The following is a 20,905-nucleotide window of genomic DNA, read 5'->3' as shown; positions in this document are numbered from 1 at the left end:
AATTAATCTATACTTAGATAGTAAAAAGTCCAACAATAAGAGATTTTGTTTTTGTTTTTGTTTTTCCCTGTGTCAGTTTTCCTCAGCCTGGACAACAAGACAGAATCCAAGAATGCCTTTCCTAAACCATGTTTCTTTTCTAGACAAAGTACTCTGTCTCTTCTTGCTCCTACATAGCTTCTTTTGCACAATTAAACAGCATCACCTTATGTACAAACACAYTCCTCTTCCCTCTCCAAAGCTTCTCTGCTCTGCAAGTTTATTGTATTCATCATTCTAGTGTAACTATTCAGTTTGTTCTCATTGCTGCTGGGAAATTCCTCTTCACTGTTTCTCTCWTGCTGTCTTCTTGCTTCCGGTACACTCTCCCTCCTCCATGTCTTGTTTCCTTGTGGTGATGTTAAAGAAAATTTGTTCTAATACCAGCCACCCATTCTGTCACAATAAGCCACCACTACAGATGTAAGACCAATGCTGTCCCTGGGCTGCCAAATCAGTGACACACATGTGATGGGATATGGTGAATTCCACATGGACTAAACTGTCCACTTAGTCCATGTAGAATAATTCTCCAACACAAGCAAAAATTTGGAAGATTTGATGTTCTAAAATGATATTCTTAGACATGCAACCCATTCTAGCATATAGCTCTGTGTACTTGGGCAAARTAACAGATTGTGAAGGTCTTGGTTTATGATAAAGTCAAGGAGGAAAAGACAACATAATTAAAAAATGATCTGCCTTGACACAGTCAATGTCATGTTCATTAACTTTTGAGATGATGCTGAGCTGTGTTTTAGACTGCAAATCCCAGACCCATGCTATAACATTGAACTTGATGAAGTTGTTCATGGGGACTAGGGGTGAGGTGTGCACTGGCCTCAGTGCTCATTGAAAATGTTCTCTAAACACTCTCTGTGGCATATAGACTGTTCAAGCATCTGCCTTGGGCTGCTTGGGGAAATAGCAGATCTTGATTATTTTGCTTACAGCACAGATGAGCTGTCACACCGCATAACAACACCACACAACAATTTCAAAGAGAAATAATGAAAAAAAAATCTCTAGTGGAAAGCACATGAAGCTCCACAGCCTGGAAAATACGTGGGTCTGCTCTGGAATTTAGTGCACTGGTGCTGTGCGGATCTCCAACATTCGCAAATGCCAGTTCAAATGAGGCATATTGTTTAGCAGTATAGAAGATTCCTTCAAACTGCCTCAAGCATTTGGCCCAGTCGTATCTAAGAGCACTAAAGTACAGGAGCTACAGATCTCCCTACAGTCATCTAGAGTTATGCACTATTCATATTCTCATATAAAGCACTGTTCCTTACTAAACTTGGGAGTTCTAATGGGCAAATCTGGTGCAGGAAAATATTTTGTATCTTAAAAGGCTCTACTGTATTACCTGCTTTTCTAATGCCTCTTCAAGGCATTTTATTTACTTTCTGAAAGTAAAATGGAAGTACCATTTCCAAGGTATATGCACAGAGAACACTAGCTGTAGCAGTAGGGTTTAATGAGCTATTTTTTCTTGCAAAACACAGGCACAGCATAAAATTCATTTGCACCAGCTTCTGATAAGAACATACAATGTCAAGGTCCTATCTGAGAGTAGCCAAGGAAAGAAGCACCGATAACAATTTTTATAAAGCTTTGTTGGTATAAGGGAAGGGTTTTCAAGGACGCTGTCATTGAAACCATTGCCAAAACTTATCATCTGTGTCAGCTGGGTGCTCTCTTCTGCTCCTTCAACCCAAAACAGCTTTGCTTTTTTGCTGTTACTTAAAGGTCCAGTTTTGTTCTGAAAAGTAATGATGTGGAGGTGCAGCTTCTATAGCTTTTCTCCAGGGCTCTTTTTAGTGAGTATGAAACAGGGAGATTAAGAGTTAGTTGCACAAATGCAAATAAATCATTTTCAGCGATTCATTCCAGCTATATCTGAAATCAGTAATGCTTTTTTCAGGGCTTTCAGTGCAGTTTTAGTTGCATTTTGGGGCTTCTTTTTTCGCCTGTGGCAGCGTTCCTTGTTTAAGGCAGCTATGTATTTAACATCCCGTTTCAGTAATGAAACCTGATTAACCCTGTCTGACAGAGAAAGAAACAGAGCTCAGGTCAAGGTGTCCAAAGCACTAGGAGGGTAGAATCGGTCATCTGAACTTCAGACCAAAGCCTAAGCCCTACCCTGGTCTCACACTGGAAAAGAGCTTCACTAAAACTGGAGTGAACGCCGTGGTGAAAGATACCTCAGCATATCCTTTGTATTTTGGAGATGTAAAAAGTAATGATAGTCTACTGTGAAAGCACAGCTCRTAGCCTTATTTTAGCTAGATACTCTCACAGACATGGTCTGTAGATTAGATCATTTCAACAAAATCCCMAAAGCACATTTTTTTGTCTTGCATAGAGAGTGTGAGAAACCCATGCTATGGTGGGTGAGCCCAGTAGACAAGAAACTAGAGCAGTAAAATCCACATCACAGTGTGACACGAGCAGTGTGAATGGCTACTCCTGCTATTTACATTTAATTTTCTCTTCCTTCATATTAACATTGTGTAATACAAGCAAGTACACCTACAGGGAATGAGCAGCATGAGGATTTACCCTCCTGTAATATAGACAACAGGACCACATTTAACCAGGCATTTGGACCTCAGCTACAGCACGAATGCTCTTGCATGAGAGGGGAGGGGTGGAAGCAATGCGCTCATTTGTAGCAAAGGAGACATGAGAGAGGGAGGGGAAGCAAGGGAATTGAGGTGGTGCTGTGCAGTGTATAAATACAGGCAAATCTTCTCTACGGTTTTTTGAATGCTAGAAAGGTGGAAGCCAAGGACTGAGACAGACATTTGTGGGGTTTGTGTATAGCATTGAAGTTGATTTTGTGCCTTTTCAGCTTTGTTAATTTCTTCAGTTTAAAATATTTTGTAAATATTTTTTCTTTGCAGGGAAAAATGTCTAGGCTATTTCTGTACAGAAACAGCTAGCAAAAGTAAGAAAWGCTTTAAAAATTGTTGGCTTTGCATTTAGCATAGGGTTTAGAGATTGTTGTTACGTTAATGTCTCTTTCTGGTAACATCCCTTGATTCAGAGAGACCTTGGAGGTTGATGCTATCATCTGTTCATTTTCTCAGGCAGGAGGTGAAAGAGCCATTCCAAGCACACGAGAGAGCCAGTTTGCAACTGAGGAGCAACCCAGAGCAATGTCACTGGCCGGGGTGAGCTGTCTGGTGACAGGAGCAGGAGGGTTTCTTGGCCAGAGGATTGTCCGCTTACTGCTGGAAGAAGAGGAGGCACTAGCTGAGATCCGACTGCTGGACAAAGCTTTTAGCAATGAAGCACTCAGAAGCTTTGGAAGTAAGTACCACCTGGTCCTGGACTATATGTTGTGGGTATATGCRATGTTATCTTACCTTATCTTATCAAGGTGGACAGCTTGGAAGTTTTTACCTCATACCCTCCATCCCAGCCTTGCAGTTGCAGGTTTTACCTCAAGAAAGTCATGCTCTATCCCCCTCTGTCCCTTCAGCACAGAAATCAGAGGTAAAATCTAAAAGTAACAGATCCCCTTGCCAAATCCTGAGGCTTCTCTGGATCAGAAGAGCAACCTAGTTACTGCCACTACAGTGAACAGGTTGTCTTCAGCCTGACCTCCAAATAGATCAAAGCCCACAGATGAAAATCAATGAAAAAAAAATCTCACGCTTCTGCTGAGGGAAGGAAAAGGAAGGCATGACTGTGCTTGTGGGCAGTGTAGCCCASAGCTTGTTGCTCTGGGCTCTGATGTGCAAATCTACCTGCAGTGACAGAGTTGTGAGGGCAAATGATGATGGTTCTCTCCAAGCCTGGGTTAATCAGACTTTCTGCAGGCTTGGAGTGACCTTCTCTGGCTGAGAGTTGTAAGGGCACAGCTTAAAAACTGGTTGTTATTATTATTATCATAGTTTCCTGGAGAGCAGAACTCTCAGTTTTGCTGTGCACAGAAGAGACAACCCCCATTTGCAAAGGCCAAGTCTGTATTCTGGCTTCTTGAAGAGAATGGGGACAGCAAAATGGAATGATCTGCTCAGTGTAACACTCAGTCTGTGGCAAAACAGAACCTCAGAGCACTATTTTAAATGTCCCACTTTCCTGGGGTCCTGAGCATGTCTATAAATAGGCACATAAGAACCTACATTCAATCAAGTACTTAAGTGTGTACATCATAGACATTTACTTGACAATGCTTTCCTACATCATATGCCTTAACTGCAAAACTATTCTTCCTCCATACAGGCATTACCTGTATAGGAATTCTTATGGAACAACCCTATACAGTTTGCTAAAGAGCTACAATCTTTCTGTAAAATGATTAAGTGACATCAAATAATAGTAATAGTGCACCATAACCCTGGTACAAATTACACAAGCCTTTAGTATGGCTTTATATAAGTTTGCTGACTTCCTCCTCATTAAACCTTATGCACTGTTTCAGTGAGGATTTGCTAGATCTCCACGGGCATTGCAGCAGCCCTTCCGGTCCTGATTTCCAGTGCCAAAACCAGCAACAGTAGCAGCGCTGGTAATGTGTGGACTTAGCACTGATGCAGCCGTTCAGTGGTAGAAACATCTCTGCTCCTTTGTGCTGGCTATGAACTTTGTAGGAAAAATGGAGCTTCCTGGGGAATGAAATCAACTGATCGGGTGGGCACAATCCCGATTGAATTGTAGCAAAGGTTTTGCTGCTCCTTTTTGTTAAAAAGAAAGCTCTGTGCACTCTTTCCTTACGCTTTCCCTTTCCTCCTCCTCTAAACACTGCCCAGACACATTCTCCCTGCCCTATTCTTGCCCCATTCTTGCTGACTAGCTGGCCAGCATAGGAGGAAGGGGCAAATGAGTTATCAGAGCTCCATTCGCAAGAGCAGGCAGTAGGAACCACAGGCTGGCGTTTCAGATAGGTTTCGATGGCCTTGAGCCCCTGCACCACAGCTGGCAGTCCTGTCTGCATCAGCCTCTATAGCCATTTCTCTTCAACTGTCCTGCTAGTGCCTGTGCTTGGGACTATCAGAAATATTTTGCTCTCATTCCCTTCCAAGAAATTCTCCGACACTGTGATTCCTGCTCCAAATGCAGGGCTGCTACAAACCCCATGGGGCTGGAATCTCACCACATACATTATTTTTACTGTAGGGAATAACTCTTCAGAGGAACTAAAATTCCTTTACTTGCTGGCACATGTTGATTAGACTTCTTGAATAGCCTGGAACAGAGTCCAGTCATTTTCTTTCTCATTAAACTCTTGAGCACCTTTTACTTGCAATGTCCTTGCAGAGTCAGGTGTTGTGACTAACAAAACACAGGAGTATGTGCAAGCTCTGTTAGGTGCCCAATTCTATCTGGGACACTCATCTTTATTCTGATGAGACCCTAACCATCATGCTTAGTCTGCCTAAAATAGCAGCATTTTCTGTCTTGACATTCCCAGTGAGCCCAGAATGCTCCAATCAATGTAAAGTGCCTTGAGCTCAAGTCCAGAGTCTTCCCAGTTGAGCTGTCATTGAGAATGAAAGTTATATGGAACATGGCATGGAGTTAGGTGCCTTGGTTGCCATCCCTCCTGACTCCACTTCCAATTTATCCTCATACCATTCCTATGTTTCCATTTATGGAATTCTTTTTGCCCACAATTGCATTGGCACCTTCCTCAAAAGCTAGGAGAACCTCCTAGCTTGCTCTCCAGTGAGTTTCTCATCATTTCAAAGCATTGACTCCCTTCTGTCTCTTTCCTCTGCACATCTTTCCCTGCCCTAACCCTCGTCTCATGTCATTTCTCAAAGGTTGAAATTTATAGACCATGTGATGCTTCAGCATTTAAAACAGGCACTGGTAACTCAGGACTGCTCCAAAGCAGAAGAAAAGTAGAGGAGGAGGAGGATTGCTTTTCCCAAAACTATTTTTGGGGAAAATTCCTACTGTGGTAAACTTCATTCTGGCCTTTTAGCTCAAACTTGCAGTCAGATTCATTTGCCTTTATCCCTGCATTCAAAACAGACAGGCAAGGTAGCTGTAGAACAACCTAGTAGCTGAAATGGGACAAGCATAAACATCTTGGTTTCTCTGAGCTAAGGAAGCTAATAAATTACATTATCCTTTGAGAAGTGAAAGTGAGAATAAGTGAAAATAAGATACATTTTTAAACTTTCTCCTATGAATGCACAAAGTCGATCATTTTAATGAGCCCTCTATTTACCCAGGAAAATTGAGAGCTCTCATGAGAGAAATGCCTTTCCCCACCATCYCCACCACAGTAGCTAGAAACTCCACAGTAAGAGTACCAACTAATTCAAGCTACTCTAGTCATGCAGACATTACTGTTTACTTTAACTTTAAACAACAGATAGAGAAGAGAAAGACAGTTTGGGGCAAATAGTACAAGGATGCTAAGCCAGACACTGCTCACAAAAGGACATTGAATTTTATTGACTAATCATTACATTTCCAAACAAAAACTACTTCACAGCAAGCAGGCTGCTTTACCACTCAGAGGGTGCAAAATCCATGGGTGATATAAAAAAATGTTTCTCAGTGGCTAGCTGCTTTCTCGTAATCATAGTATGCAAAAACTGATAGCTATGTTGAATTTATTCTCTTCCTCCCTGTCCATCTGACCTGCATGCTTTTTTAGTGCCTTGGCAAGAGTTTKTACACATGCTAGTCAAGTCTCTGTCTTTGCTGTCCATCTCAGACTGTAAATGCCATCTGTCACTCATTCGTTCTTTCTTYTCTCTGTTTCCAAGCTTATCTGCAGTTCTCTTGTTTCCCCAGYGCAAAACACAACCAACCTACCAAACCTGGGAACTAGCTGATGTCAGTACAGCGAAAAGGCACATAATGTACTCACCAGGGCAACTTCTGCTGACCATATAGGATCACAAACTGCTGCCTGACAAAAGCTCAATTTAGCTCTTCCCTACTGCTGCACTTCAGGAGCAGCTTCTTCTGCTTCATATCACACACAGCTTCAAAAATCTGTAAGCCCAAATAAGGCACAATGCAGCTAGACAACCTACTATTCCGGTGATCAGCTTTAAAAGGGACGGGTTTCTCTTTATTTTTCTACAAGCTCTGATTTGCATGTGTAAAAAGCCTCCAATTGCCTGACTCCTGTCCAGGCACAGTGACAGCTCTAATGCAGACACATGTTTGAATATAAGAATTTACATCCTGAAAACCACATACCTCAATCCTTTAGATTACTGTAACCCCACAAATCCGAACTCATGGAGAACACCAGGAAGCTAAAAGTGCTGCGCAAAGACTAATGCCTATTAGAGAAAATCCAATTGCCAAGTACCTAACAGAAAGCCCATCCACGTCATCTAGCGCTAGCGCTTTTGCRTCCATACAAGTAGAGGTCAGTGTGAACCCTCTGGAAAAGGAGCCTTAGGAAAATAATTGCACTCTGTAAAATAAAGATAGCAAGATAGCACATATCAGTGACTGGGGTGGAAGGCCAGTAACTCTAGACTAGTAACAGCTTTGGAAATATTGARTATTTAAGCTCTCATTTCACATCTCTGACCAGCAAACTGAGAAGAAAAAGAGGCCCTCAAACCTGTTGCATCAGAACAAATGTTAAATTAATACAAGATTAAATCCCAGCATGTTTGAGAGATAATGAAAGAAAAAAAAATATTAAAATATATTCACATTCAGTTCCATATCTCAGCAGCTGTTTCCCTTAGTGCTTCTCTGTTAAAGATACGGGATGAAATTCTGCCTGCTTCGAAGTTAGCTATGAGGGGCAGTGAGAAGGCACAGTATTTGCCTGAGCCTCAGAGTCCCCTCACAACAGCCATGCCTGGGGGGCCCTCTAGTGTAGGCACAGCAGAGGCTTACAAGAGGATTTCTCTTTTTTTTTTCCTGTAGTAACACCACTTTCTTGAATGCTCTAAGTCGTGCTGAGCTAGCCCTCTCCCATGGCGAAGCTGCGGCCACACCGGCAGGTTTCCTAGGAGATTGGCATCACCTCGGACTATACATTTTTGCATACAGTCAGTTAACACAGCTGGGCTGGTTAAATTTTGCAGTGTATTTCTAGGCTGTATAAGGAAGCCTCCACCTAGCAAAACTTTGGAGAAGTGTGGCTCCTAAAACTAGAATTATACTAGCTGTCACACACATTAGCTGCTGAGGAGAGGATTGGCCTGGAAAAGCAGGAGTTAAAGCAAGTCACGACTGAGGTAACTCAAGAGAGCGGCCTTGAGAGCTTAGGTTGAACCAGAAGGATGTACATCCTGAAAATGGGGCCATATTACAGAAACTGAAGCGGAGCTAGAGCTGGAGTAACAAGAGGTGCAGTAATTCATAGCTGAGGTGCATAAAAGAAATGTGTGAGAATCGTAAGGAATGTGTTAGAAGAGCAGCAAAGGAAAAGCTGCACTATGGACAAGGTCATGGGGCAAAGTGTGAACATAGGTGTGGGTGCACAGGCTATGGGTGGAGAGAGACCATCCACCACCTTGAAGRCGAGAGCATGCAGTTCCTGGCTATTTGGCATCTGGGTTAACACTTTTGTAAACAGCCAGTCACCAGAACACTGATAGCTAAAGTTACCTCTCCCTCACCTCAGCCATCCCATGAACTTTAAAATAGTTGCATATCTTACTTGAAGGAAGCTTCAGACCCTTACTTGCAGTGTGAAAGGTTTCTCCTCAAAAAAAAGAAAGGACTATGTTGAATATTGGCTCCAAAGATATGGGTGGCAATGTAACATAGACTTCTATAGCATTGTAATTAGCACTTCATAGTATAGTCATCGAAAAATGTCTTCTGTTTTGTCAGCCTTAAAATATCCCTCCTGTGCCTGGGCAGTCAGCACTTCCCAAGTGCAGCTTCAGCATCCACAGAGACCTTCACCACTCCTTTCGGTACCTGACTGGGATGCCAGTAAGGACCTTTTATTTGTTTTCTGCTGCTCTTGCAGAGTTCCAGGGCAAGACAGAGGTGAAAATCCTGGAAGGGGATATCCGAGATGTGACGTTCCTGTACTCTGCYTGCCAGGGCGTCTCCCTTGTCATCCACACAGCCTCCATCATTGACACCTTGGGTCTCATAGAGAAGCAGCTGCTCTGGGAAGTCAATGTAATAGGTGAGTGAGTGAAGCACTTTTCCCAGACCTGTGTCGATTAAGTGCTGATAATCAGCTGCTCAGAGAAGGGACCGCGACCTGATTTTTGGAGCCATATTCACTGGGGTGTTCTGCATCTTGCACAGCCATACATGTGACTGTAAAACAGGCACATATGCGGCCCGATGCAGATCTGGCCCTCTTCATACCGAGMGTGCACGAGTCCTGCACTGCAAGATACTGCAGGATCATTCACAGCTGTCAACTCTCACTTCTCACTTGGTGATGTGATCTCCCTTTTTACTAAGGAGTCCATGTTCCTCATGAAAAGATCAGATGAAGGTGGAATGATTGGGCTTTGAAATGGTGTATATGGCATCAGCAGTTAGGAAATTTCAATTTATTTCCCAAAAGGACAACCTCATCCCTCTCCTTATCCTAATYCCCTCTATGCCTTTCACTCATCTCCAGATACTGCCTAACCTCCACTAATGCTGACCTCCCTGGCTTCAGCTCTTTGGTGAGGATTATGSGAAGACACTCTTATCTATATGAATAGTTTTCTTGATCCTTTGTTCCTCTCTGCCACAGACAAAGGGCTTCATCACAGATAAATAAGGAATATACTTCTATGTTCCACCACTGGCACAAATATTGGCTATTCCCCAATTTCCAGACCCATTCATTTCTGTTCAGTTAAAGCCACAAATTGAAAGTAACCACAAATCAGAGTCCATAAGGCAGCTTCTCAGGTCGCTGCCAGAAGAAGAGGGCAAAAAGGCAAGTTCTCATAAACCTGTGCATTGGGTAGTAGGAAAAATAAAGATACAGCAGTGGTAATTCAGAAAGGGAATTTGTAAAGCTCTCTCTTTTCTGCTACAGTTTATTTTTCACAGCAGGAAATTTTGCTGGAACCCCTACAGAAAAGAGCTAGARTTACAGAGTTTGAGCCTCACCAGTCTGTCCTTTAGGCAGGTTCAGAATTAAGCAAACAGCACCCAGACCTTCATAAATCATTCACAACCTCCCAACAGAATCTGTCTGTGGGTAAAGTCACTCTACAGGGACAGTGAGGAACAGCTGATAACATCTGGTAGGATGAAAGCACAGACCAGTCCTGCTCCTAGAGTAAAGTAACCCTGAGGTCAGTTTGTAAATATTGAAGTCCTCTTCCCTCTGTTTCTACTCTGATGCTCTCTTGGTTTTCTGAGCAGCCAAGACACTGCTACGTCCTTCATAGATATGCAGGATGGAAGTTGAGTTTCTCCTTGAAAACAAAACTCTTATAATATAAAAGTGACAAGGAACCAGATGTGGATGCTCACAATCCAGAGCAATAACAAATCCGCTGATTTTTTTGATCAAAATCCACCTGGCTTCAAACTCAGACCTATAAAAATGTGAGACATAAAAGGGAAACACRCCCAGCTCCTTTCAGCTTCCCCATACAGGAACAGTTTGAACACGAGCAGAACCTTGCCTCCCCTGTGGGAGCTGGCCTTGCAGCAAAGCCCACGTAACTATGATAGCAGCTGGGCTAATACCTCTGAGAGTCTGCACTTYCTTTGGTGACCCCATTCTCCACTTGGGGACCTCTGTATTTCAGGTCTTTCAAAGGGAAATCATGAAAATGATGCAGCACAGCAAGCTATGCGGTGTCTCTGAATTCAAAATTCAGCTGGGAAMGTGAGAACCTCAGTGAACTGCAACTTAAACTTGCCATGATGCAATCTTTTCTCTGCCTCACATTCCACAAAGAATCTCCTCAGTAGCATGGTATCTTTTTAGATGTAGCTTGAGGAAGGGAATTAAAAAAAATAATATCATATTGGCCATTTCATAATACTGCTTTTTCAAAGACCTGAGCTGTATCCTTTGTTCCAAAATTATTGGCTCTTTTACACATCATCTTTCCTATTACATCATGAACATCAAGTAAGGTAATTCTGCCTCGAATCTCAGAAGAAAAAGAGTCTATTTGCAAGTAAAAAAAMMCCCACRAATTATTAAAATATTTATTTTCCCYTGGATGTACTTTCTCAGCTTAACATCCTTGGCTACTTGAAAGAACATGAACTTGCTGGCTTACCTCTACACTTGTTATTGAAAGCATTATGATAGGATTTTAAGAGTAGAAAATCTTGTATTTTTAAAGTGATATATAGTCCATACAAAAAGTCACACTAAGAGCATTAATGTTGCACTGACATCAAAAGTAAAAGCCAGAATATACTAAAAAATGAGAGCTACATACAAAGCATCAAATTCTCACTGCATATTATTCTATGACGTTTGACTACAAGGTATAATGCATTGCTCTGACAAAAAATCATTGTCTTCAAGCCTTCCTCCAAAGCCAATTGAATGATCAATGGGTAAAGCTTGGACTGGGTAAAGCTGATTTTGGAGCAAACCTTCAGGTCCCAAATTAATTCAATTCCTGCTTAGCAAAGCACTCAAGAGCGTGCTTAATTATGGAAAAGTAGGGCTTTGATTTACAGGATGGATGGTACCTAATGAAAAAGGCAGCTTCTAAAGTTCTGTGCCTTAAACCAAGTCTGTTGAACTAAYGGCACGAATGAGTGAACCCGGGGTAAGTGAAGATACTTTGTGTCTATTCTAGTGTAAGCAAGAGCAAAGTTTGTCCGGCATAAGAAATAACGCATGCAGTTAAGACTAAATGTTCATCCTTGCATAACTCTGGCAGCCACACTGACACTCCTTAAATAAAAATAGATTCAGAGAATGTTCAGTTTCATTGAATGCATCACTCAGGACAGTGTTCTTACAGCTGCAGAGAGGGGAGATTTAGCACAGCTCATCCCAAAGATACTACTACCTATCTAACCAGCCCTGCCTAGAGCCTCTGTTACTCAACCCAGCTAATGCTACCTGTCTCACATTTTGTTTTTGAAGGTACTCAGCTACTGCTGGAGGCATGTACCCGTTGCAACATCCAGCACTTCATATACACCAGTACTATAGAAGTGACAGGCCCGAACTGCAGAGGTGACCCAATTTTTAAYGGTGATGAAGACACAGTTTATGAGAGTATATCAAAATCTCCTTATGCTCAAAGTAAGAGACTGGCAGAGGATTCTGTGCTGAAGGCCAATGGCCAGCTGTTAAAGGATGGTGGCATGCTGCTGACATGTGCCTTGAGATCCATGTACATTTTTGGAGAAGGATGCCCATTTCTTCAGGGTCATCTGGATAAAAGTTTACTGAACAAAAATGTCTACCTGCGCTTCTCCAGGAAGGAGGCTTTGGTGAACCCCGTGTATGTGGGGAACATTGCCTGGGCGCATGTACAGATAGCCAAAGCCCTGCAGGTCCCGCAGAAAGCCAAGCGCATCAGGGGGCAGTTCTACTACATCTCCGATGACACTCCTCATATGAGCTATGCTGATCTAAATTACGAGCTGACTAAGGACCTGGGATTTGGAATCGAGCCCCGGCTCCCCATGCCACTGACAATGTTGTATTACTTCTCGCTGCTGCTGGAGATACTGAGCTTCTTGCTCAGGCCCTTTGTCAGATACATCCCCTCTACTAACCGTCACCTGGTCACTCTGCTGAACACCCCGTTCACCTTCTCTTACAGCAAGGCACAGAAGGATTTTGGCTACACGCCTCGTTACACATGGGAAGAGGCGAAGCAGTGCACTAGTCAGTGGATTGCCTCCATAGTCCCACAGAGAAGGGAGTACTTGAAAAACAAAGCTGCCTAGGTCTTGAGAGGAGCTGAGACCTGACTAAACAAGCAGGCCCACAAGCTGGAGGAGAGCTGGGTAAACAGCAGCGGCGGATGACTACACAGCATTTAAATGTAGAATTTGTGTAACATTCTGCCACCCCCAAAAAAGCAGAATAAATAAAGGTGAAATGTTTTTTTTCTTTTCTTTTCTTTTCTTTCTTTCTTTTTTTTTCTTTTTTCTTTTTTTTTTTTGAGAGCAGGCTGATCAGGGTTACATCATAAATACACTATTTTAGTAAGAGTCTACGGTTTGAACACATCAACCCTTCTTTTTACTCCACCCCACCTTTAAGATTGCAGGAAAAGCAATCAGGGCACAACTGGGCACAATTCTTCCTAGAACTATGACTATACTGTATAAATATGTAAGAATAAGCTACACCTCAGTCACTGAGCTCTTATCCACCTTACTGAACACCCAGCAGGTAGAAGCCACATGACTGAAAATGATGTTACAATTCTCACTCACATTTTCAAGAATAATGTTCAATTTTGCCTGTCATTGACCTGTCAGTCTTGAGAGCAAATCTGGGCACTGTAAACATTGTGAGGCATAAAACACAACATAAGTGTAACAGAGCAGTTAGTAAGGACAGCTTTGTGGAGGGGGAGAGATGGAAGCCTTTGGCCAGTTTAAGACTGTTCCTCATCCATTCTCATTTTCCTAGTTACCAATTTTGCAATAAATTTGATGCCTACACAACAGAACAACATGTTTAACAAGAGGAAAAAGAGAAAAATATTCCAGGACAGCCATGGTCACTGAAAAGTTTCAACTGCAGAGTCAATACATTCACGGATACTGGGGAAAAACAAACAGTATTGAAAAATAATTTCATGCTATTTTCAGCTCTCAGCTGAGGACAAAGGTTAGAATTAGCTGATAGATGCACATGGGCTGCTCTCATGCTTTTCTAATGCCATATGAGTCCCTACAGAAAGTGTAGCTTTATTTCAGGGCCAAAAATGTAGTACTTGTCTGAACAGATACCCTTTTAGATGTGATCCAGCATTTGCTGCTTAAATCTGCAGCTCATTTATTGAAAGCAGCCCCAAAAGATAGGAGCTTCTCTGTTCTCTTCAGGATGGTGTTAATAGAAGCATTTATCTGTCTCAGTTCTAACATAATTAAATCTGATTTCCAGAGATGCTGGCCCCTCCAAACCTGTGTTGAATTTAATTATTCAGTGCTGTAGACATTAGAGAGTGCCAGTGCAAATATTACCTCTTTCTCTAGCAACATCTTAGGATAACTGTATAAGACACAAAGCAGCAGAATAACAGCAACAGGAACTTACAGTCATATTCTGGGGACAGGGAAGTAAGTCTTTTGGGCTCCTACTAAAGATTTTGCAAATACTCAGTAAACAAGTACTGTGCATGTTACTTGAATGAATRCCACCACTTCACAGATAAACATTTCAACTTCTCCCCCTTCTCCACTGAGCAAGCATTACTCTTAATGCCTCCATCATCTCCACCAACTCCTCTGTGAAACCTTTATTAGTAGGCACACAGATCTATCCCATGGTGAAGATCCATCCTCTGCTACACTGTATGCTGATAACTCCTCTCTAGATGGAGGGGAGGGTATGCTTGTATCCACACTGAAGAATAAATAACTTGAAAATTACATTTTGAAATTGGAATTTGGAACTGCAGTGGAACTGCAAACTCCTGGATAGAAGCTGACTCAAGCAAATTGATGTGTGTACTGGAGTTTAAAAAGAAATAAAAGACATTATTTAACACATTTTATTCTGCTCAAGGCAGACCTGCAGCATATCAGTGCAAGGAATGCTAACTAGTTGTATTATCCCTACCAGGAGACCCCCAAATCAACTTAAAAATAAAGATACTTTTAATAAATAAACTAATTCCCCAGAGAGGCCCTGATGTGCTCCTACCGATCTTAGGGCAGCAGTTTAAGAAATTCCTCTCCCTCACTCTCTCTCTTGGTCAGGGTGCCTTCCAGAAGAGGTTTCAGAGGTGAGGGAAGATACTCAATCACTTTGGGGTGCTTGCTCTTTAGGCCGTAGTAGAGGATCAACTGGTCCTTTCAAGCCTCAGTTCTCCCTGCAGCTGAGACATAACCCTTCATTTTCTCTGTGCTCTTTCTTCCCCTGCATTGCCCTCTGTGTGAGCTCTGCTCTCTTCTGTTCCCTTACATGATCATGCTGCTTCCCTCCCCATCCCTCCCCTCCCCTCTGCTCAGTGCTTCCTCTGTTGCCCTTCCTTCTTTTCCATGGATACTCTGTGTCTTTTCCTTCCCCTGTATGCACACTCCTATTTCCATTTAGTCCCATCCATGAGCACCTTGTTCTTCTCCATTCCTCTCCATGCAATTTCTGTTCCTCTCTATTCCCCTCTATACATACTATTCCCCTCCTCTCTTCTCTGTGCATGTCCTACTCCCCTCCAATTCCCCTCTTTGCGTGACTGATCTTCTATTCCCCAACCATCCGTGCCTATTCCCTTCCCTTTCTGGCTCCTCTATGTGCCCTGTCACTCCATTCCCTTCCGTATGTGATCTACTTTCCTCCATTCTTGACAAGCACACTCTGTTCTTCTACCATTTCTCACCTTAAATGGCCTGTTTCTCTCCTTATGCCTCCAAAAATGCTCCATTGCCCTGCACTCTCCATCTGCACTCTTCTGCCCTTCATCTCCTGTGTTTGCACTCCACTCCCCTCTACGGGTACTCAGTTTCCCGGAGCTCCCCTCCTTACACAGCCTGTTGTCCTTTCTCTTCTGGGTGCTCTGTTCTTTCTATTGCCCCATCATGAGCCAGTGTCGTTCATAGCTCAGCCTGTTCCCCTCCCTTTTCTCTGTGCATGCTCCCTTGGCTAGCATCCCACCTCTGGGATTTTGTTTCCTGCCATTCCCTTCTGTTCATGCTCTGCTTTTCTCCATCACCCTCTGTGAGCAGTTTGGTCCGCATTCRACCTCTCCATCCTTGCTTAGATCCTCTCCATATCTCTCTTTACAAGCACCATTCTCCTATGTGTGCACTCTACTCCTTTCCAGTCCATTGCATATGTGGTCTATTCTCTTCCTTCTCCCGCCAAATTCTTCCATCCACTGTTCATTTCCTTCCAAAACCCACCTTTTATGCTCTGTTCCTCATGTCCCCCTGTTCGTACTGCATTACCCTCTGGTCACTTTGATCCAGGGTCTGTTTGTACTCCATTCCCTTCCAGAATCCTTCCTTACAAACTTTAATCCCTTCCAAACATCATCATTCATGCTCTTCCTCTCTGTTCTCCTGTGGTTGGGCTCTGTTTCCCACCCATCTCCCTCATTCACATACTGTTTCCCTCCAGGCCCCATCATTTATGCTCAGTTCCCCTACAATCACAGAGCAACAGGATCTCATGGATTGGAAGGGACCTTTGGAAATCTGCAGTCCAATCTGCTGCTCAAAGCAGGGTCAGCTCTGGGATCAGACCAGGCAGCTCAGGGCTCTGTCCAGCCTGGTCATGAAAACCTCTGCRAATGAAGACTTCTCAGCCTCTCAGGGTACCTGTTTCAGTGTTTTGCTCGTGGTGAAGAAGTCCTTCCTTATAACAAGCTGGGACCTTTYCTTGTTTCAATTTCTGACAATTGTCTCTCATGCTCCCACCATGTACCACTGGGAACAGCCTGGCTACTTCTTCTTGATGACATCCTTGTAGATATCGGAAGGCTACTGTTAAGTCCCCACAAAGTCTGCTCTTCTCCAGAGAAAGCTAAGCAAGGCTAAGCCCCATGGCCTCAGCCTCTCTTCACAGTGTAAGTGCTCCAGCCCTGTGACCATCTTGATGACCCTTCTGCTGAACTCACTCCACTTTCTCAATGTCCTTTTGTACTCTAGGGCCTAAAACTGGTGCGGAGTAGAGGGGAATAATCATTTCCCTCATTCTGGCCATGCTTCTCTTAACACAGCCCAGGCCTCCTTTGCTGCCAGGGCAGCAAAGCTGAGCACTGCTGGCTTATGTTCAGCTTGCTGCTTACCAAGACCCCAGACCCTTTTCAGCAGAGYCCCAGCCAGTCAGTCTCCAGCCTGTGTTTTTGCAGGGTTCTTCCTTCCCAGGTGTATGGCTTTGTGTTTGTCCTTGCTGAATTTCAAAAGGCTGCTGTTGCCCATTCCTCCGAACTTTATCATTCCAATCCCTGGCAGATGCCTCTGATGGAGCTCTGYTCCCCTCCTATCCTCCAGCTCCGTGCTTACCTTCCCTTTATGTTCTCTTTCTGTCTGGATCTCTCTGATCAAGATCTGTTTAGCTCCAGCCTCTGTTCATGCCTGCTTCCCCTCCAACCTCCACCATTCTTGCTCTTYACCCCTGCAATCTCCCAAATTTGTGGCTCTTTTCTCACCAGCTCTATGCTTTGCTCTCCTCCCATTACCGCTCTTCACAGTTTCTTCCCTTCCATTTCCTTCTGTTTGCCCTCTGTTCCCCTCTAGACTCCTCATTTCCTTCAGTTACTTCCACTCTTACATCTTGAGAACTGCATCCAGTTCTGGGCTCTCCAGTACAAGAGAGACATGGGGCTACTGGAGAGAGTCCAGTATAGGGCTACAAAGATGATCAGAGGGCTGGAGCATCTGCCCTATGAGGAACGGCTGCGAGAGCTGGGGCTGTTTAGCCTGGGGAAGAGAAGACTGAGGGGGGATCTTATCAATGTCTATAAGTACCTGAAGGGAGGGTGTCAAGGGGACAGGCACAAACTCTTTTCAGTTGCCCCGTGTGACAGGACAAGAGGCAACGGGCACAAACTGAACCACAGAAGTTCCACCTGAACGTGAGGGGGAATTTCTTCACTGTGAGAGTGACGGAGCACTGGAACAGGTTGCCCAGAGAGGTTGTGGAGTCTCCTTCTCTGGAGATATTCAAGGCCCACCTGGATGCAGCCCTGTCTTAACATGCTCTAGGCGACCCTGCTTGAGCAGGGAGGTTGGACTAGATCTCCAGAGGTCCCTTCCAACCTCAATCATTCTGTAATTCTGTGATTCTATTCCCCTTCAGTCATCTTCTTTCAGATACTCTTATCCTCTAGTTACCACCTTTGTGCTTTACTCTTCTCCAGGACCACATATTCCTCCTCTTTTCCCTACCAGATCCTTTCATTCTCACTGTCCCTCTTCACATTCCTCTCTCCACATTGTGTTCAGCATCAGTTTCCTATACTCATACGCTGCCCAGCTTATAGTTCCCTCCACTCATATCTTGTTCCTCTCCAGACCTATTCACATGATTCACCTCCAAACTCCATCATTCACTCTGTTCAATTCTAGCCCCTTACATTCATGTCTTCACTTCCAGTCCCGTTTGCTGTGCTGTTCCCCTTCAGATCCCTCTGTTCACACTTTGTTCCCCTTCAAACTCATCAGATCAAGCTCTGTTTCCCTTCAGGTCCTTTCATTTGAGGTCTGTTTCCCTCCAGTCACCACCATTCACGCTCTGCTCCCCTCCAGCTTCCCATTTTCATTGTTCTTAGACAGAGGGTTCTGTGCAGGTCCAAAAAACTCCAAAATATTTAAAATTTGCAGCACTGAGAGCTACTGAGAAACCTCAGATCAGCCCCATATATTTACATATTCACAGTTACCTTGGTTGCCTCCAGGGCTTAATAAGGCTCTCAGAAAGCAAAAAAAAAAAAAAAAAAAAAACTATTGAAAGTGATTATCCAACCCAGCTTAGAAAAGCAAAGGGAGGTGCTTAAGAAACAGGAACACTAACATCCATTATTTTTCTTGGCAAGTGAGACTTCATTCTTCTCTTCATTGAAATAATGATGAGGGAAATCAGGGCTGCTCTATCACTACAGTAGACTACAAAGGACAATCCGGGCAGACAGAACAAGATAGGAGGGAGGAGAATGACCAAAGAAGAGTTTCTATTTAATAGAAAGACCCTTAACACATTCAATCTAGAACATTACCAATGTATCTGAAAACTGGGACATCTTTGACCAGATTTAACTAAGCTCCTAAAATATGTACAGATGCTGCCAGCGAGAATAAAGGACCCGTTCTCTTCCACAGTTCCGTGAGTTGACTCATTTCCCACAGTGCAGATGCCAGTTGCTGGAGCTTACTTTTTGCCTTCTCAGTAAGACAGTGAGATCGTCTCCTCTCTCCAATGGCTACACTCCCAGCAATCGGTTTTCTTATCACTAAATTCCTCCTTCATCAAATTTCTTCTACAGAGCSCTTCCTTAAATTCCCATAACAATACCGTCCTGCTGACAGCAAGCTTATTCCCACTTCTTATCCCCTCTCACCTTATCAACTCTAGAACAACGTACTTGCACTATGGCAGAGATTCTCTCCTCCCATTGGTGGCTTCTTCCTTCTTTCAATGACCCATAAAATTTATTCACGCAATTTTTTTAACAGGCAGGACAGCAATGCTCACAGGCCCAAGGGACAAGCTGTCCTGCTCTCTATCCCAGGTGGAGTTTACAGTGTTGGGTGAGGTGAATCTTGTATTGAAAGCTCTTCCCACACTAAACACACAAAAAGGATTTTTCTCCTGTGTGAATTCTCTGGTGTCTGCTGAGGTGAGAGCTCCGACTGAAGCCTTTCCCACATCTGGAACAAATATAGGGTTTCTCACCCGTGTGGGTTCTCTGATGCTGAGTGAGCGTTGAGAAATCACTGAAGCTTTTTGCACATGTCGTGCATTCGAAGGGCCTTTCACCAGTGTGGGTTCGCTGGTGATTTCTAAGGTGTGAGTTTCGGCTGAAGCTTTTCCCACATTCAGGACAACAGTAGGGTCTCTCTCCTGTGTGTATTCGTCTGTGGGTGATAAGGTGGGAGCTCACACTGAAGTTTTCCCCACACTCACTGCATATGAAGGGCTTCTCACCTGTGTGGGTTCTCTGGTGCTTAACTAAATCAGAGTACCAGCTGAAGTCTTTGTTACATTCGGTACATTTGTGAGGTTTCCCTCCTATCTGTGATATTTCATGCTGCAGAATATTTGATGTCTGACTGAAGACTACCTCACACTCACTGTACTCATAGAGATCGTCCCCTATAGCATCTTCTTGATGGAGAAGGATGCTGTGGAGATCTTCAAAATCTGTTTTTAGGCGAAAGCAGTTATCCTTTGTCTCCCCAAGGGGGTCTGTCTTGTGCATTTCTAACATATGCCGGCTCTGGTAGGCCTCCTTCTTGCTAGATCTCTGGAAAACACTCTCTTCAAATATCTCCAGTAATGTTTCATATTGTTTCACATTTTCAGGATCATCTCCCAGGGGACTGTCCTCATTCTCACTCATGACCTCATCATCTTGAAAAAGAAGCAGAATAGAGAAAGAGAATTACACAAGGAGAGCCTCTGTTAAACCCTAGCTTAAGGTTGAAATCAAGAGGGCAAAATCCCTTCCACACCCTGTGATATAAGGTAATTCCCCTTCTTAATGCCTGAAGAATAAAGATAGGTGAGGAAAAGACCCAGCAGATGGGAGCACTGGAAAACTGTGTGTGCCATCTGGATGGAAGCACCATTGGCTGTAAACTCAATGCAGAGGTGACTTCACTGGTTTTTACTTCACTGTGGTGTTGAATTAACTTGATGTGTCCCTCACCTGCAGAGATCTCGGTGAGCAGATCCCTCTCCGACATCTCCTGGAGAGCTGGCACTCACAGCACTTCCTCTCTGTCCATCCAGAGACTGCCGGCCGCCAGACCCTGCGTATGCCACTGAACGAGACCTGCAGAGCACCAGTAATCACCACCCGGCCTGTCGCTTCAGGAGGTCCTCCTTGCAGGAGCTCACCGTCGTCTACATTTCTTCCTCCCCAGGAATCACCTTTCTGAGTGAACACCCCCCTCTCCCTCACCTCACCTCACCACGGGGCGGGATTTGAGCCGAGGAGAGCCGCAGCCGCCACGCGCCCGCCCGGCTTAGCCCCCTGCCCGGCCTTCGCCCTGCGAGAGGACGGAGGCAGCCCTGGGCGCAGGAGCCCCGCTCTGCACAGGGGCGCGGAGAGGGGGCGCCGGGGCAGGAGACGGGCGGCCTCCTGGCCGCTGCCCCCCACAGGAGCCGCCG

General features: G+C 44.1%; 2 protein-coding genes across 3 annotated transcripts; one reads left to right on the top strand and one right to left on the bottom strand.

Moving 5' to 3' along the window:
* The first annotated feature begins 3,139 nt into the window (after positions 1-3,139).
* Positions 3,140-12,919, top strand: LOC146584548 (3 beta-hydroxysteroid dehydrogenase/Delta 5-->4-isomerase-like). Of its 2 annotated transcripts, XM_085324517.1 has the most exons (3): positions 3,140-3,357; positions 8,966-9,130; positions 12,026-12,919. In XM_085324517.1, exons 1-3 carry the CDS (start codon positions 3,204-3,206, stop codon positions 12,838-12,840), a joined length of 1,134 nt encoding a protein of 377 aa, XP_085180643.1. In that variant the 5' UTR covers positions 3,140-3,203; the 3' UTR covers positions 12,841-12,919. The 2 variants fall into 2 exon arrangements, with proteins under 2 accessions (XP_085180643.1, XP_085180644.1); XM_085324518.1 differs by lacking the exon at positions 8,966-9,130.
* Positions 12,920-18,813: 5,894 nt separating this feature from the next.
* Positions 18,814-20,478, bottom strand: ZNF697 (zinc finger protein 697). Its single transcript, XM_085324608.1, is given in 3 exon segments — positions 18,814-19,372; positions 19,374-20,143; positions 20,442-20,478. Coding segments are annotated over 3 exon segments (954 nt in total). The 3' UTR covers positions 18,814-19,225.
* Positions 20,479-20,905: the final 427 nt, after the last annotated feature.

This window comes from Rhea americana, unplaced genomic scaffold (assembly GCF_003343005.1).
Source record: "Rhea americana isolate MKP2758 unplaced genomic scaffold, rheAme1 scaffold_92, whole genome shotgun sequence".
In the NCBI taxonomy this organism is placed as follows: Eukaryota; Metazoa; Chordata; class Aves; order Rheiformes; family Rheidae; genus Rhea; species Rhea americana.
The sequence above is the reverse complement of the archived record's forward strand: the minus strand, read 5'-3'. Positions and strand labels throughout refer to the sequence as shown.